The 17,169-nt window shown below is 38.0% G+C and overlaps 2 protein-coding genes across 2 annotated transcripts in view; one reads left to right on the top strand and one right to left on the bottom strand.

Annotated features, from left to right (window-relative positions):
* Positions 1–17,169, bottom strand: part of si:ch73-127m5.1 (neurotrypsin) — a 26,382-nt gene that overhangs the window by 1,954 nt on the left and 7,259 nt on the right. Inside the window, exons 3-13 of the mRNA XM_024284993.1 lie at positions 7,683–7,925; positions 7,463–7,601; positions 7,209–7,387; positions 6,989–7,136; positions 3,779–3,957; positions 3,457–3,598; positions 1,633–1,853; positions 1,406–1,547; positions 1,051–1,329; positions 843–965; positions 464–732 (exon numbers count right to left, since the gene is read on the bottom strand). Coding sequence (XP_024140761.1) covers positions 464–732; positions 843–965; positions 1,051–1,329; positions 1,406–1,547; positions 1,633–1,853; positions 3,457–3,598; positions 3,779–3,957; positions 6,989–7,136; positions 7,209–7,387; positions 7,463–7,601; positions 7,683–7,925 — 2,064 coding nt within the window. The remainder of the gene's footprint in view (positions 1–463; positions 733–842; positions 966–1,050; positions 1,330–1,405; positions 1,548–1,632; positions 1,854–3,456; positions 3,599–3,778; positions 3,958–6,988; positions 7,137–7,208; positions 7,388–7,462; positions 7,602–7,682; positions 7,926–17,169) is intronic.
* LOC112154215 (E3 ubiquitin-protein ligase TRIM69) lies at positions 8,839–16,532 on the top strand. The gene is made up of 2 exons (XM_024284994.2): positions 8,839–10,067; positions 12,596–16,532. Exon 2 carries the CDS (start codon positions 12,598–12,600, stop codon positions 14,275–14,277), a length of 1,680 nt encoding a protein of 559 aa, XP_024140762.1. The 5' UTR covers positions 8,839–10,067; positions 12,596–12,597; the 3' UTR covers positions 14,278–16,532.

The following is a 17,169-nucleotide window of genomic DNA, read 5'->3' on the forward strand; positions in this document are numbered from 1 at the left end:
TTTGTATATTGCAGTAGGAGTACTATAATGTACTTTGAATTTTGCAATAAAGAAGAATAATCCAGATAAAACTGTTGTAAGTTACAGATATGACATTTAAACACAATAAAAATCTTACTTTTAGTCTGTTTTGTCAAATTTAATGTGTCATAAGGGACAAATAAGGAAAATACTGTCCAGTCACTTATATTATGTGGTATTCATATAGAATCATAGACATTACATATCCTAAACATACCATATATTTTGGTTTTCTCTAATGCTTGCATGTGTCTAAAGTGCATCAGTGTCCAAAGTTGATAACCATTTAAGACTTAATTTAATTTAAGTTAGAGTGAATTAGTTTATTAATTAAAGTGCTTTTCATTTATTTTATTTAAAAAAATGAAATAAAAAAATAATTTGTAATATTTTGTTTGGACCTTTCCAATAAACTTTAAGCAAGTTTCTGTTCTATTCTTACCTGGTCCTCCCCATCCAGTAGTAACCATGACAACGCAGGAAGCAGGTAAGTTCCCTTCTTCTGCTCCATCAGCCCCGGGGAGACAGGCTGCATTGGTGTTGGGTTCAAAGGTCAGACAGTGACCCTTGGTGCTGGGCAGCTTCAGCAAAGCCAGATCGTGACCTCCGCTCTGTCCCTTGAACTTCCTGTGCAGCACCAGCCGCTCGGGCGTCAGCGTTTGCTCCGACGCCCCGACTCTCACCACGTAGATGGTGGGGTCGCTGCCGAACCTGCAGCGTGGACGCAGGAGGAGGAGGAGGAGGTTTGAGTTAAAAATACAGAGATGTGAGTCAGAGTTAGCCTTTCTGATCACTAATATAGCAGGAAGCGTGGGATTTACCTGCTGAGGCAGAACGCAGACGTCAGCGCCCAGCAGGGGCTGACCAGCGTGCCGCTGCAGAGGGGCCCCTCGCCCTCCTTCTGAGACTGGAGCCACACCGACACCTGCCACGGCCACGTCGTCCTGGAGGGAGAAATATTTGAAACTTTGAAATATTTTAAATCTTAAAAATATAAAAGTTTCAGTATTTTATTGCAAATCCTCCTACCTGAGCGTGCTTTCCTCCTCATGGTTCTTCCCTTTAGCCTCCACCTCCACCAGCTTCCTTAACCCACAGCTCTGCTCCTCAGGTTTGGCCTTCACCGCCGGCTCACGGGGAGCAGCGTCACACTTCACCCCTGCATCTTCCCTCCGTCTGCAGCCCTGGATGTTCTGCCCCAGAGAGGGGCACTCTCCCAGGAACTCCTCCTTCCCCGTGCACCTCACCTGGTCCAGGTGGATGGGTCCTTTCCCTTGACCGAAGCCCCCGGCTGCTGCTGCTCTGCCACTGAGGAGGAGGCGTTTGAGAGACGAGTCATTCCTGGAAATGTTTCTCCCTGAGCTCTCTTCATGGTTGCACAAACCTGTGTCCGAGTTGTCTGCACACCACCGCCGCGTTCAGGTCGTTCCAGCCCGAGTCGCAGATACTCCCCCAGTCTCCATGGAGATAAACCTCCACTCGACCTTCCTTCCTGCTGCTGCCGCCCACCAGCCGCACCAGGGGCCCTGGCAGAGATAAAACTCATTCATATTCATGTGTGAAGATTCAAAAATCCCACTTTTTGATTACATGAGATCCTAAAGAACACACCTGTAGAGGGGGAAATGACCGGCACCTCGTTGGTCTCCAGGCTGGACCTTCCTCTGCAGCGAACCCCGACGTCTTCGCTGTGGGAGCAGTCGGTCCGTCCCCAGATCCCGTGTCGACAGTCCAGCAGGGACGTCTCTGATCCTTCGCAGTGGACGTCGTCCAGAAGAATCAGCCCGGCGCCTTTCCCAAATAAGCCGTCTGCAACGACCTCGGCGTGACCCCTGGAGGTGCAGATTTGAAGGAATTTAATCTTAATCTTAAAAGTTTTTGTTGAATATAGTTTCAAATAAGCATCGGACGCTCCAGAAAAGTGAAATTTGGGCTGTCAAATTGACAGTTGAACATGATTCATTACTTACAGACATTTTAGTGCATTACCTTTTTAATGACTTTAATCTTGTTTCTGTGTCGGATGTTTACTTCAGTGTTGTGCACACCTGGAGGAGCACTTGCTCATATCATGGTCATTTAAGAAAATTATAAATACTAAATATATTATTAAAACTTTAGTCCTGTCATAAGCCTATTTTTGAGTGTAAAGTGTTATTTTTTTTAAAAGCAGATTGTTGATGAGCAATCCATCGTGTTGTCATAGTAACAACTTCCGTGCTCCGCTCTAGCTCCTTTTGAGAAAGCTGATCGTCATGAGAAGATTTTTAAAAAGCATCTTTTTAGAGTGAAAGTTCACCTCTTAGTCTTTGTTTTTGTCCAGATGATGAAGCAAATGTTTATTTAAAAAAAGAAATAAAAATGAAAAAAAAGTCTAAATTGTTTGATTCCTCCGCTGTTTCATTTCTTCCTTTTTAGATTCTCTTCTCTGTTTCTTTTCTGCTTTATCACATTTTTTAAAATGATCAAAATCCCCCAAATAGGTTAAAGGAACTATAAAATCATCCTAATGTTTTTTCTACTGTCTTGCTATTGGGATAAACTGTGGAATAAGGTGCTATATCAACATTTGAATTATGGTATTAATAGGTATTAATTAAGTTTGTATTTGATAATTTTTGGATTGCTTAGATAAATTTCCCAACTGTTTTTGATGTGATAAACTAGAGCATTCTGGACCTCATGTTCTTTTTTTTTTTGTTATTTATTAATTTTTTTGTTATTTGTTCAAATAACTGTGGTGTCAAGTAAACGTGATAAGTCGTTTATAATTATAAAAAATAAAAAACTTAAATAAAATTCCTCAAAATGAGGATTTTATTAGCAATTATTGGGTTAAAAATTATTATTAGATTAATTAATTACAAGTCACAAATAATTAATCGCACAAAAAAATGAATCACATGACAGCACTAGTTAGGATGAGGAGAAAATTTGCTTAAAAACTGTTTTTTTTAAGTTGGTATAAAAACCTGATTTAATTCATATTTTTTTTAATATTTAATAATATTTTTGTACATTTTATTTATTAGTTTAGTAATTAAAAAAAATATTCCATACAGTGATGTGAAGATCACTTTTCATTCTTGTAATTTTTACTTTTTAATTATTTTTTTTATTTTCAGGCTCCTTTGAAAATTAGATTGTTAAGCTCAATAGAACTTCAATGGTTAAATAAAGGTTTAAAAATAGTTTATAGACACATAACAGGTTTTTTGGGTTGTTGAATATCTAAAAATTAAAAAATAATGCTCTTTTTGCAGACGTTTCTTACAGAAATTTGATTTTTTGCACTGTATCGAAGAAACATTATGTCACTTTTGGACTTTTGGACTTCTAACTGCAGGAATAAATAAGAGCGATGGCTAAAACCAAAAACATTTTTTCTTCATTTTACACTCCATGATGCTAAAGGAGCTTCTGCTCTCCTGGTACCTGTAGCCCAGCTGTCTGCAGACCACCTCTGCATGCTGCTGGGACCAGTGGTCGTCACACACCGTCCCCCAGTCGCCGTTGTGGAACACCTCAACTCGACCCTCCCAGGGACTATCTCCTCCAACCAGACGCACCACACCATCTGAAACACGCCCACTTTAATGTAAAGCTTCATCTATTTTTCCAGTTTCTGATGAATTATTGAGCTTGCGTTACTTAAATCGACTTGTTTCCTCCCAGCTGCCTGCTACCCGATATTGCTGCTTCATGCACTGATGATTTATTGATGCTCTGGAGATAAATTTAGAAGTTGTGTGTGTACCGGTGTAAGGGCTGCAGGAGACCCCGGCGTCCTCCATGTGGTCACAGTTGTGCTCCTCCCAGTCGCCATGGGAACACTGATCCAGGAAGAGCTCGTTTCCGGTGCACTTCATGGCGTCCAGCAGGATCGGTCCCGAACCCTGACCGAAGTGAGCCCACGACCACGCCTTCGCTATACCGCTGCGAGACACGCAAAACCTGTCAACTTCTTTCTGTGTTCAGAGAAGATTCACAGAAAAATGACCCCAAGTCGAGAGGAAAACTACCAAATTAAAAAAAAAAAAATGGGCCACATAAATGGAGAAAATGAGTGTTTATGTGTAAATCTGTTGTTGGGACGTCATCTCCTGCTTCAGTGACAACAAGAACCAACACTTATAAATAGAATACATGTTTGTTGCTGAAGGTCACACTGTTTTGTATCTGTGTAAGGTCTCACACTACGCAACATCATCTTTGATTTAACATAAAAACACTTCTTTTATTTAAAAGGATGTTACAAACACATTTCTTGCACAAATGAATCAAACTCATTAAAAAAATGTAATTTTGGCGATCCGCCTTTCCCCGTATGTGAGGATTGTGTTGTTTTGACCCGAGTTGTAAACACCAACTAACTCATTTTTTCTGTGATTACACAAAAAGGAAATGAAATGACACAATTAGTCTGTAGGTGTTCTCTTCCTACTCAATTGGATTTATGATAAATCCATTTCCTTCTAGAGAGATATGTGAACAAATTACTTCCAGCGTCATTTTTTTCCATAGACCACCATGACCACCTTTTATCTTTTATTTATTTTTAAATTTAAAAAAAAGTTAACATTTTTATAACTTTTTGATGTCATGTATAAACAAAACGTTTACTAAAAAATTTAAATAAGCAGCTAATGTTAAAAGTGAGATTTGACTTATACTTAAAAAAAAATATAGAATAATAGAATCTAATATGCTAATGCTGTAATTCAATTTTGTTTAGCTTTATTATTAAGTTCTAATTATAAGTATGCTTACTTTAATTAAACACTTCAGCAGTAAGATGTAAATTGAATGCCTTCATTTACTAATATTTGAAAAAATACTTTAACTAATACAAAATATGCAGTGTGCTACTTTGACCATTTCTGTTTGTTTTGGGTTTTGTTTTTATGTTTTTTTTTTTTTACATATTTTTACATTTATGTTATGAGATCAGATTGAATTTGATTTGTGCTCAAATTTATTGTGTTAAATTCAGCAAATGATGCTAATGTAGGAATTAGCAATCAACCAAGCTACTTTCCTTAAGTTCTCTAATTGCAGAAAACACAATATATTATTATTACTTAAAAAATAACATAGCCAAAAACCATGTTTAACAATTACTAAAGCTTTTTTATCTTCAAAAACGTTTTATAAATAGAGAACATTAAAAAATAAATTTTGCCACAATCTTTTTACTAAATAAAGTAGCAAATCTACGGAGCCCTGGACATGACGTTAAAAAAAAAGTTTCCTCAAATGAGCTTTTGTGTGCATTTTGAGTCTTTGAGTATAGGCAAAAAATGCTAATTTGTGGGATTTTTTTTATGTTATGCTTTGTGCGTATGTGTGCTTTACTAGGACGTAGGTTTCTTCTCACATAACACTTTCTTGTACTACAGTGCGTTTCATAGAAGCTCCAGTGTTTTGTAGAATAACAGGAAAGAGACAGAAAACACGTCTAGAGAGAGAGACGGGTCGACACTTCAGGTGTGGATTTCTGACACTCAAACCTGTTTGGGAAACTTTTTGCTTCACTTTTACCAAAAGTGTCAGAGACACGAGAGCAGTTTACTGTGCCAAACTGCTGCTCACTATCAAACCATCTATTATTTACAAACCCCGACACAGATGCTGAGACGTCCCTCTGTGATTCAGGGCACGAAACACAGTCCTGTGTTCAACATGAAGCCAGATTCTTCTCAGGTACAACTTTATTTGTGTTTGACACGAGACACAAACATGTTTTTACCCCTTTGAAGAGCAGAAATGTACGGTAATTGATCTTAATAATTCACATTTCATCTTCTGTAATACGCTCCGGAAAACCCTGACATACATTTTTAAATTCATGTGTGCTCTCTGAGCTGTGGAAAAAAAATTATTTCACAACATATTGTGTATTTTTAAACATTTTTTCCCGGCAGAATGACTGTCAATCAGTTCAAGGGGGCGTGGCCTACAAGCTAATTGGCTGACTGGCATGGAGTTTAATTTTTTTCACATTTATTTATGATGCTTACTCTTAAAGATGTGCACAGCAGACACAGCTTTGCTAAAATTAGTGCACAAAAAACAAATTTGTATTCATTAAAATAGGTTAATTAATGCTTTCATTAAATATAGATAATTATATATGTACTGCAATATACAAATTTAAACATTTAATTATAGGAATAAATTATTTGATATTGAATGCTTTTATGTTTGAAATATTACGCTTAAAATACAATTTGAGAAATATTAGTTGATTTTTAAAGCAAAATCAACTGTGTTTATTGGTTTGCCTTTTTTCCACATTGTATAATCCTAAAAAAATCATTTCTATTTTAATTAGTATATTTTTAATTTCTGCTTTTATTTTGAAAAATCTGAAACTTCATAGAAGGAAAGCTTAGTGAAAAAATCAAAATAAACTACAAGTTTGGGGCTTTAACATGTACAAAAATGACTGTGGATGCTTGGAAGTTGCACAAATCTGTGCGTGCGCAAATTTACTATACACATTTTCACTTTTAAGGTGACTTCCGTTGAATTAAAAAAAATACAAAAATGTAAAATGTAGAGAAAACAAGTCTGAACTAAGAAAATCCTCTGGTTATTCTCTCGGTAATGAAATAAGTCAACTGATGCTAAAAGTAAAGTGTTGTGGTTTGAACTGCTGCTTTGCTCAAAAACGAGACGCTGGGGAAAAAGGATTCATGAGTGAATTTGATCCCACTATTCTTCTGAGAATCGATCTGCCTCGCAGGGTAAACATAGACGGTGTCTCTGCTGCTTTGAAAGCTCACTGAAGCTCAAACGAGAATTCATCACTGAAACTCAAAAACTCCTTTTTAAATCTCTTGAGTTTTGTCGAAGTTTAGATTCAGAGGAGGCACATTGTGAAGACAACAGCTGCCATTTATGATTCAAACTGAGTGTTTTCTGTGAAATCTTTCAGCTGTGAGTGACGGAGATGTGAACATACCCGAATCCGAGCTGTCTGCACACCACCTCAGCATCTCTGTCGTCCCACTGGTCGTCACACACGGTGCCCCAGCGTCCCGCATGAAACACCTCAACGCGACCTTCAAAGTCTTCCTCACCTCCGACTAATCGCAGAGGTGGGCCACTACCTGAGGATTGATGAAGGGTCAGAAATTTGATTTGAAAAATAACAAAGAAATGTGGATGGAACTCTAACACACCCTCTGGCGGTGCACACACCAGCGCCGCCTCATTGCCGTGGCTGCAGTCACCGGTGACAAACGTCCTACTCTGACACTTCATCAAGGTGCCTTCGTCTCCACGGCAACCCAAACGCTCAAAGTGGAAGAGGCCGGAGCCGGAGCCAAACTGGGAATGCTGCAAAGCTGTTCCGATGTCCCTGGAAACAATGAATTGTCAGAAAATCTGCTACAACACTTCAAGGGTCCATTTTTTTTAATTTTGTTTTAGTTACCCCAAACCCAGCTGTCTGCAGATCACACTGGCATCCCTGTCTGTCCAGTGAGAGTTACACACCGCCCCCCACTGGCCATTCAGGTAAATCTCAACACGCCCACTACCAGAGGTTGAGCTGCCAACGAGACGGGCCGCACCTGAGGACACAAAACCCAAAGACCTTATTTCTATGAACAACATATTAGTTTGGGCTTTTTCAAGTTGGATGGAGGACGTACCCTGGTGACAGTCGCAGTACGCCCAGCCGATGGCTCCTGAGCTCTGTCGGAAGAAGCACCACGGGTTGGACTCCCGGTCCGGGTTCCTGCAGTAGCTGTGGTCCCCAAGCCCCCGACCCGGGTACTGCATGACATAATCTGGAAACTCGGTCCACTTCAGACAGGGCGCGCCCGAGTCCGTCTGGGACACAGTGCCGTTGTAGTACCCCAACTCTGTGAACCCCTCAGAGCAGGACAGAGGCACTAGGAAGAGAAGAGCCGAGAGGTCAGTGAGAACAGGGAAAACCGGAGTCTTCCGATCACACGATCCCCATGTTTAATCTGAGTATAAAAGCTGACATGAGGGATTTGAGCTCGACGTCCAGCGGGATCCCGGCTGATGCATTCAGCCCCACTCATCCACAGCTGGAATGACAGCCAACCACGACTAATGTACCTCTGTGGGGAGCAGATAGGGCCTGTAATCTTCTCCACTGAAGGAAGAAAGTGAGGGAAGCTTACGCTGACTGAGGAAAACTGCTGACATCAAAGTGTAAAAGTAGGCCATAAACTGCAGGTTTAGCACAAGAGCCTAATTCAATCCCAATCATTCATAGTGTTTCATTTTCTTCTCCATCTAATGAACAGATTTTTATTCAAATATACTCAAAAAATAAGTTGCATATTGTTCCTTATGTGACATTTACTTTCTCCTAAAAGCGTTTCTTGGATTTTGATGCACTTAATGGTTTCTGCAGCCCAGAAAGCCATGATTAATGACAGAGCGGCTCCAGCAACAGACGGAACGTCTTATCTCTGAGCCACACACACCTTAGTCATGCAGGAACATTATCTGCAGTGCAAAACGCAGACTTTAAAAAAAATAAAACATTTTAAAAGAGCAAAGGCAAGTGGAAACTTTTTTAAAATATTGATTTTTTTTAATAAGGATTTACTTTAAAATGAACATAGTTTATTTTAAAAAATATATTTTAACCTAATTAATGTATATATCTGATTACTTTTCACTTTATTTTATGTTTGTACGGTTTATCCTGAGGATGTGTACTAAAATTAGCAAAAACTGGTAAAAAATACTGTCCCTTAAGCAAATAGTAATTTATTCAAGTATACTTATTCTATACTAAAAGTGATACTTGAAGTTTACACAACATTTATAGTATTCAGTTAATATATTTACACATACATAGTCCATGCTTGCTATACTTATTCTCAAATATAATTTAAAAAATAAGCTTCACGTTTTTCCTTGAGGGATTTGCAATATTTCTAAAGAAAACTCTGATGACCCAGCATTCGAGCAGCATTTAAACACATCATTTACACTTGAATCTTGTTGGAAATATGAAGAGTCTCACATCAGATTTTTGTATAAATGCGGTTTTATGTGTGTGTGTCAGGCAATTTGTGCGTACTTTTTAAAGTTTTGTGTTTAGTTAATCTTAAACCAACAAATGGTGCCTGTGCGACTGTGACTGCAGCTCACCGCTCCCACAGGGGATGGGTCAAATGTGGAGAACACATTTCACAGACCTGGTCATGTGACAAATAATGAAACTTTAACTTTAACTTTAAGATGCAATTTAAGTCGCAATTTATTCATCTGACATTTTATGTTTCATTATGCTGTGCATGTGCTTAGTCTGTGTTTAGCAAATATTTTTGTGTGTGGGAAGGATTTTGTTTCACTTTTGGTTTTAAATGAAAAAAAGTAGATATCTGTGACATATGTATGAAAAGTGGTTTATAAATAAAGTTTAGTAGCATTGAATGGTGGCATTTATGTGCACACTGACGATGGATTTACAAATTACAACCAATTATACTGTTCTGGATAAAGACATAAAAAGATTTAGTTTTCTCCCACGAATTAATCTCTAAATTAAAGTAAATGTCTGACATTTCTGTAAACTAAGAAGATTTAACACTAGAAACAGAAAACTTTTCTATGACCGATGATTTGTTTTGATAAAATAAATCAAACTAACAAACTCAAATGTATTTTAACATTTCTCAACAGTCTAAATACAGCTGTTAGTAAAAAAAAAAAAAAAGTTGTTTTTTTTCCCCCCAAAGGTTATAATCCCACCCCCAAAAAACCTGTAAATCCCTACATTAGCACAACAAAATCTGTTTTTGTTTGCTTATTTCTTAAAATTTGAGCCAAATGTGCTTTTTTCCCTTTTATTAGAGTAAGACCATTTTAAATATACTTCTTTTACTTGAGTACAGCTCTATAGCAGTCCGTCGGGTCTCACAGGTAGATTTCTTAGACGCCTCAAAACAGGTGTACTGTCTCTTTAAGAGTCCGAAAGCGAAAGTGAACGGATTTCCCCGGAAATACCCGAAACAGTATTCCTTTCTCTCTCCGGTCCAGAATTGGAGGTACGTGTTTCTTCTTATTCACCTTCAGCTATTATAAACGTGTTTTTCAAGTGTTTTGTTTTTAGGCAAATTCGTCAGCAGACTTACCTTTTACAGTTTTAAAAAAAAAATAAACACGAATTCCAGCTGAACTCGCGAAACTACATTTATTTACATGTTTAGTCAAATTTTAGCTGAAGTCTTAAAAGTCTAAAGTTAATGCGGTAAGTTAGTAATTGTGGAGCAGAAGTAAGTATGGGTAACATTTGAGTCCAAAAGGGAAAAAATAGATCTGTATTTTTCTATTCTGCTTCGGTGCTTTTATTTTTTAAATTCTTGGAATTCATTTCCGTTTTTTATTCATAAAGCATGACGCATCCGGGACTATAACCTATTCTTTTTATGAACACACACACTGATGCTTCTGCCAATATTTACGCAGAAAAGCAAACATGGAAATTCAATAAAACATGGGGTTTTATGGAAAAAAGACTAATAAATTCATCACATAGTGAACAAGTCTTATTTTGAAACAATATAAAATTTAATTTAAAATAGTAAGAAAAATGTTTGGAATCACCTCACATTGATGGTAATTCCACCAATTTACACTTTTTTATGCTTTTATTTTGATTTTCTTCTAATTTAACTCATTTCATGTGGGACAATGACATTCTGCACAAGCAGGTGCATGATGGGTAATAGTTTTTTCTCTTACAAACATGTTTTGTTTTTTAACAAATGCAATTACCTATTTACTTAGAAATAAACGTGTTTTTCCCTTCTCTAATTTTGGGCTGCTCATCTCAGAGTTGTTGATTGCTATCTTTTTAAAAAGCAGCCAAGTTTGAAGTTTTGATAACTGCAGAGATCTCAGATGTATATGAGATGGAAATCAGACAGAGAGGAGTTCAGGTCTAAAAGATGGATAAGATCCCTAAAATGTTTACCTTATTTCCTTTTTTTTCTTTGATCCTTGGTTTTGAGATGCAAAGCACAAATACTTTTTCCCAACAAAAACATTCTTCTTTAAAAGTAATCCAGGATGAAATATGCAATGAAACTGCCAACATTTCTGTGGCATGCCTATTAGTAGACATGTCATTCTGGCAGGTTCCACCAAGTTCTCCCACATTCTTCAAATGTTGGGAGCAAAACCAAGCCAATGTTCTCTCTTCTGTGATCCAAATCTAAAGCGTTGAAGCCTGCCTACTTTTTGCAAAACGAATCTATCCATTATGATGCAAAAGTGTTTTTGGCCATAAATCCAAAAGTTCCGTTTGGTGCATCCTGAATCCAGAACATTATGAAATGAACAGCAGTGACGTGTGGAGCTTTTAGAAGCTGCTTTTATGATCATCCGGGGCTTCACCCGTGGAGGAGGACGTCAGGAACGTTGCCAAATATCGGGACAGTTTGTCAGAAAAAAGGTTTATCCAGAGGAGAAATGCTGCATTCAGCTCCATATTATAAAAAAAAAAACTATGAAATCACAGAAGAGTGACTTCAACAAAATAAAAGCGGTGTTGTGAAATGGCCCGCTGAAATCTGTTGTGTGACCTGAAGACAGATATGTCTGGTGTTTTCATTTATTTTGGAAAAAACTGGGACTCTATTTTTTCTATGAACATTTGTTTAGTTCAAATTTCTATTATTTTAAAAGCTGTGCAACCTGTAATTAACTTTAGCATCAATGGACAGAGTCATGCAAAGCTTTTCATTTGGTCAAACGGTTCTATTTTAAATAATTGAGTGAAACAGGATTAAATTGATCCGTTGGTGTAGTGTAAGTCTGGATCTCCTCTACGAGTTTCTACACAATTAAACAAATTGAGAACACTCACTGTGCTTCTCTTTGCCAGGAAACAGATATTATGACCTCATTTTTTGGCAACAATCGCCATTTCCACTGAAGAAATTATCACGGTTTCATTTCTACCGTGTTGGATTCAAGCCTGGATCCTTAATGAAGTCAGGTGCAGTTCACTGAGTAACACCCAGGGGGATTCTTATGGGCCATTTTATTTGTTGCAACCACTGACTGTATATGAGTAGTGGATTGAGTGACCCCTCCCTTCTTGCATTCCAAATAGGAAGAATCCGCTGGTCCCAAAAAGCCAAAATCCTATAGACTTCTATAGAAAAATAAACAGCTTTAACTCAGTCTTAAAATTTGTCAGAATAACAATTCTTGCTCCAATCCTTTTTTTTTTTTACCATGGTCTTGGATTAAAAAGTATGTTGCCATTAAGAAATAAGATCTAATTCTTGCTAAAATAACCAGACAAACTGCCCAAAAATGAGTCATAGTTTTAAAAAGCACACTATTCGCTCTTTTTAGGTATCTCTTGGAATTCCCCAAAGTGTTCTTATGATTACCAAAAATATATTTATTGTTTAATCATCTGAAAAAAACTGAAAGTTGCTGCTTAAAGCACAAGAGCTTCCAATGAAATGATTTAGTTGTTTTTACTTTTAGTAGGAATTTTCCAAGAAGTAACATTCAGCTTTAGTTCATGTGATTTTTCCCTCTGGATGTTTGTTTTTAGAAATGGCGAGCGGAAGTCTGTTTTCTGAAGAACAGTTCTTATGTCCCATCTGTCTGGATGTGTTCAAGCGACCCGTGACCACTCCCTGTGGACACAACTTCTGCCTGTCCTGCATCACGTCGTACTGGGATACCGTACCAGCCAGCAAGTGTCCTATCTGTAAGGAAACTTTTTATAAAAGGCCTGACCTCAAGGTAAATACTTTCATTTCAGAGCTGGCGGCACAGTTCAAAGCGCTTCATGTCGTGAGCGCTCCCGCCCAGAAACCAGATCAAGAGCAGATCAGCTCTGCCAGTTCGGTAACGTGCCACCTCTGTGAGGACAAGGACGCCATCAAATCCTGCTTGGAGTGTCAGATGTCGTACTGCATGGTTCATCTGGAACCTCACAAACACTACCCTGAACTGAAAAAACACACTCTCCTCGAACCTATCGCGAGCTTTGAGAACAGCGTCTGCAGTCTGCACAAGAGACTTCTCCTGCTGTTCTGCAGAGATGACAAGGCTGTGTTGTGCGACCTTTGTGCCACCTCACTTCACAGGAAGCACGATTTGATTTCAGTAGATCAGGAGTACACGGACAAGCTGAGGGAGCTTGGGACGGCACAGGCCAAAGCTGAAAAGATGATCCAAGAAAGAGTCCACAAAGTGCAGAACATGAAGCAGTCGATGGCACAAAGCCAGATGGAAAGCGAAGGGTTGATCACAAAGAGTACTCAGGATTTCACAGAACTGGTGTCTGAGATGAAGAGGAATCAAATGGAGCTCATCAGAGTGGTTGAAGAGCGGCAAAACATGGTAGAGGAGGAAGCTAAGGTATTCATTAGTGACTTGGAGCGTGAGATCTCCGAGCTGCAGGAGGCAGCCATCAAGCTCAGAGCGCTAAAAAGTACCAAAGATCAAGCCTCTTTTCTCCGGAACTACCCAAGTTCACCTGCCCTTCCACCCACCCTGGACCTGTCCTCATTCAACTACAACAGACACAGAGAGTTTCACTACATGCGCAAATTGTTCCAAAATTCAATTTCCCAGTTGCAGGCACTACTGGGCAAACTGAGTGGAGATATAAACAAAATCTCGGGCGGTGAAAACTTGTCCAACAATGCCGCTCTGACATACATGCAACAGTTTGAGGTGAACATCACGCTTGATCTCAGCACAGCTCACCCCCTGCTTTGGATTTCTCCTGACAGGAAGCAAGTTAGGTACAACATAGGCGCAGCTTTCTGGGGACAACAGATCGAGACACCTGGCATGTTCACGGAACAGCTCGCAGTTTTGGGAGACCGAGGATTCGCCTCCTCCAAGTTTTACTTCGAGGTGTTTGTGGGTCAGAAGACAGAGTGGTGTCTGGGTGTTGCCACGGCCTCGGTCCAGAGAAACGGGGCAATGACTCGCAGTCATCACTCCGGACTGTGGGGCATCTGGTTCTTGGAAGACAAGTTTGAAACCTTTAGTTTTCCGGACATGGCAGTGCATTTGGGGAAAGTGGAGAGGGTAGGGGTCTTTGTTGACTATGACGAAGGTGAGGTATCCTTCTATGATGTGGTCCAAGCGACTCCTATTTACTCTTATACCAGGTGTTTCTTTACAGAAGAGCTCTACCCATACTTTAACCCCTGTGATAATGAGTATGGCTCAAACCTGGATCCAATGGTAATTGTTACTGCTTCTGACCAATAACACACAAAATATTTATTTGTAAAATCTTGCAGTTTGAGAAATATCTTACAAAAGAAGAAAGGTTTCAAAGGTTTCTGCAAGTTTATAATTTTACTTTGTGTCTTACATGATTTTGTGGGGTTTAGTGTTTTAGAACTTAACCACTGTGAAACAATTAAGTTTTAAGTCACAGATTTCCTGAAAAAAATTAACATTTTAGATTTCTACGGAGCCTGGCAGGTATCTGAGGTTAAGAAGATAAAAACGCGGAGGAATTCTGTGCCCAAATCATTTATTCCGTTTTGCAATCTATGTGCACAGATTTAAAATTGTGCTTTTTAATGAATTGTTGTTGCATCGTTGCTTCACATTTATCCGCAGCTCTTTGTTTACATCACATAAAGCCCGGCTACATTTCCCGTTTTGGTCCAGTTTTTCCGCTCTTAGCACGGATTGTATTCAGACTGAGGAAACTCAGAGAGAACCGGAGCTCAGTCCAATTAAAACAAACCGAGATCATCCTGGGAACTGCTTTCGGTGGTTTGTTTTTGGTCCCGAACCAGGAATTGTTCCAGATTATCGGGGGAAACAACCACGTGTTCAGTCTGAATGCATCCTAAGAGTTTATGCTTGCCCGATTACAAAGCATACAGCGGGGTTAGGTAATTCCTTAGTCACATCCACTCAAACAAGGGTTGACTCATACAGGTACTGCAGATTTTTGGGTTGTCCGGACCCATGGAGTGTCGTAGACATGAGTGACTGCATCTTAAGGTTGGCGCAGGTATGTCCTTCAGTTCTATTGAAAGACATCCTCACGGGGCGTCATGAAAAACGGAACGTATGACTATGGCACATGTGGTAGGTCAATTGTGAAGTATTTGTCAGGATTATGTAAGTTACACACACTTGTAACATATATTTAATGCTGTCGTATGGTGCTCTTATGCCACACTAATGCAGTGGCGGAGCTAGAACAGTTTAGATGGAGGGAGGAAGAAGACTTTGGAAGAGTGGCAAATGAGAAGAGCGGAATGGAAGAGCATTACAAATAAAATATGTTGTTCAGTTTTATTTAATACTTCTTTAAGCATTTGTACTGCCTAAATAAGCTTATATTGATAATTTCTTATCCTTTGTCAGTAACGTTACTACAATAATATTGTTTAAAAAATTTGGGGTTAAGTGCAGATACAAAACTTTTCCATTGCGTGTTGTATAACTGTATAACAACGTTTTATTAACCTTTGTGAATGGATTGCTAAACAGAAAGTGTACTTTAAAAAATCTAAATCAGAATTCCCCTAACTTTTATGTTTTTTTTTTTACCCCTTGGCACCTGCAGGGCTCCGTAGCTTCAAAAGTTGGGAATATCATGACAAAGTAGTCCCACTAAAAGCTATGGGTCACGTGTTTCCTGGCAGCTTTGAACAAACACAACTTAGAATTAAAAGCTTTTTGAGTTTAATTTGGCCTTGCAGCCAAGAATGACAAATCATGTCATGTGACATCCTGATACTGCAAACAGTCATTTCTAACTTACCAGAATGACAAACTTTTAAAAGCAGAAGCAGGTTTCCAAAATAAGACAAAAAAGTTGCATTAAAGATTGGAAACAGTTTTCATTAATTATTCATTTTTTAAGAGTGCATATGGAGAATTTAACAAAGCAGAACTCTAAATGATAAATAATTAAACTCAGTTGCAGAGCAGCTAAAAGCATTTTTTTTAATAAAGCATTATGGATTGCTTAAGAATAAATGTTAAAGGAGAGAAATGTAACTCATTTTACAAGTTTTATGAAAATGTATATTCTTTGTGATGTCACTTTGTGTATCTCATGGCAGCATCTTCAATTTTTAACTGTATTACAACAGTCGGCAAAGAGCTTCTTTTTTTTCTACACTACGTTTTAAAAAAGGTGTGTCTTAGTTCACATGAGCATTTCTGTTGAGCCACTTTATTCATTTTCTGTATGTTTTCAAAACATGTCAATGTGCCTTTTACAATTTTATGTACAGGGAGATTTTATTTAACAAGTTTTTTTTCAACTAAGTGCATTATTTTCATGTATTTTAAGTAAGTAATTATTGTTCACAGTCTGAAGATTTAATCCAGATGTTTTTTTTTTTTTACCTATTCTAATGTAAAGATCACTTTTTATCTAATGATAATCCATGTACTCGGATTCAACTCTCAAATATAATCTCATGTAAAATATTTATTCTGTTTAATCTTGTTGCTGTTTAAATAAATAAAAAGATGAGTAAGACTGAGTATTGCTTTGTAATTAAAATTTAAAGCCCATCTTTATCAATTTTTTATCAAATGTCACATAAAACCAGAAATAGATTTGTCATTGTTGATGTCTACATTTTTTATGGAGGAGCAGGAGTGTCTAATGTAGAAACATTATCCTGGGTATTGGGGATTAATGAAATATGCTACAAATATGGTAGAAAATATGGGATAAAATAATGTGGATTTTACAATAAATCAAGAAGAACAAAGCTTACATATATAATTCTGGTCATTTTCTTCTATTTTGATTGTATCTTTTGCATTTTTTTTTAATTCAGAGTTATTACTTTGCTGGGTTTTTTGCTTTTTTCCAGAATATATTGGCTCCTTGCATGTAAACTGTTCCATCACTGTCTTAAAAACATTTGCTCTTCATCGCTAGTATGTCTAGATTCTAGGGCTGCCACGATTAGTCGACTAATCGACGACTAATCGACTATTAAAATAGTCGACGGCTAATTTAATAGTCGATTAGTCGTTATGTTATATTATATGGAGTCAGAATTTAGTAAAGTTGAAAGTTAAAATGATATTCTGCTAGGTTTTTGGACTATTTTGGCATTTGTTAAGATTTTTTAGGCTATTTTGGATTTTAAAATTTAGCTACATGCT

The sequence above is a fragment of the Oryzias melastigma genome, linkage group LG19 (genome assembly GCF_002922805.2).
Source record: "Oryzias melastigma strain HK-1 linkage group LG19, ASM292280v2, whole genome shotgun sequence".
Lineage (NCBI taxonomy): Eukaryota > Metazoa > Chordata > Actinopteri > Beloniformes > Adrianichthyidae > Oryzias > Oryzias melastigma.

What these genes read in the sequence shown, in the direction of transcription:
- LOC112154215 (XM_024284994.2), top strand. Translation starts at nt 12,598, where the DNA reads ATGGCGAGCGGAAGTCTGTTTTCTGAAGAACAGTTCTTATGTCCCATC.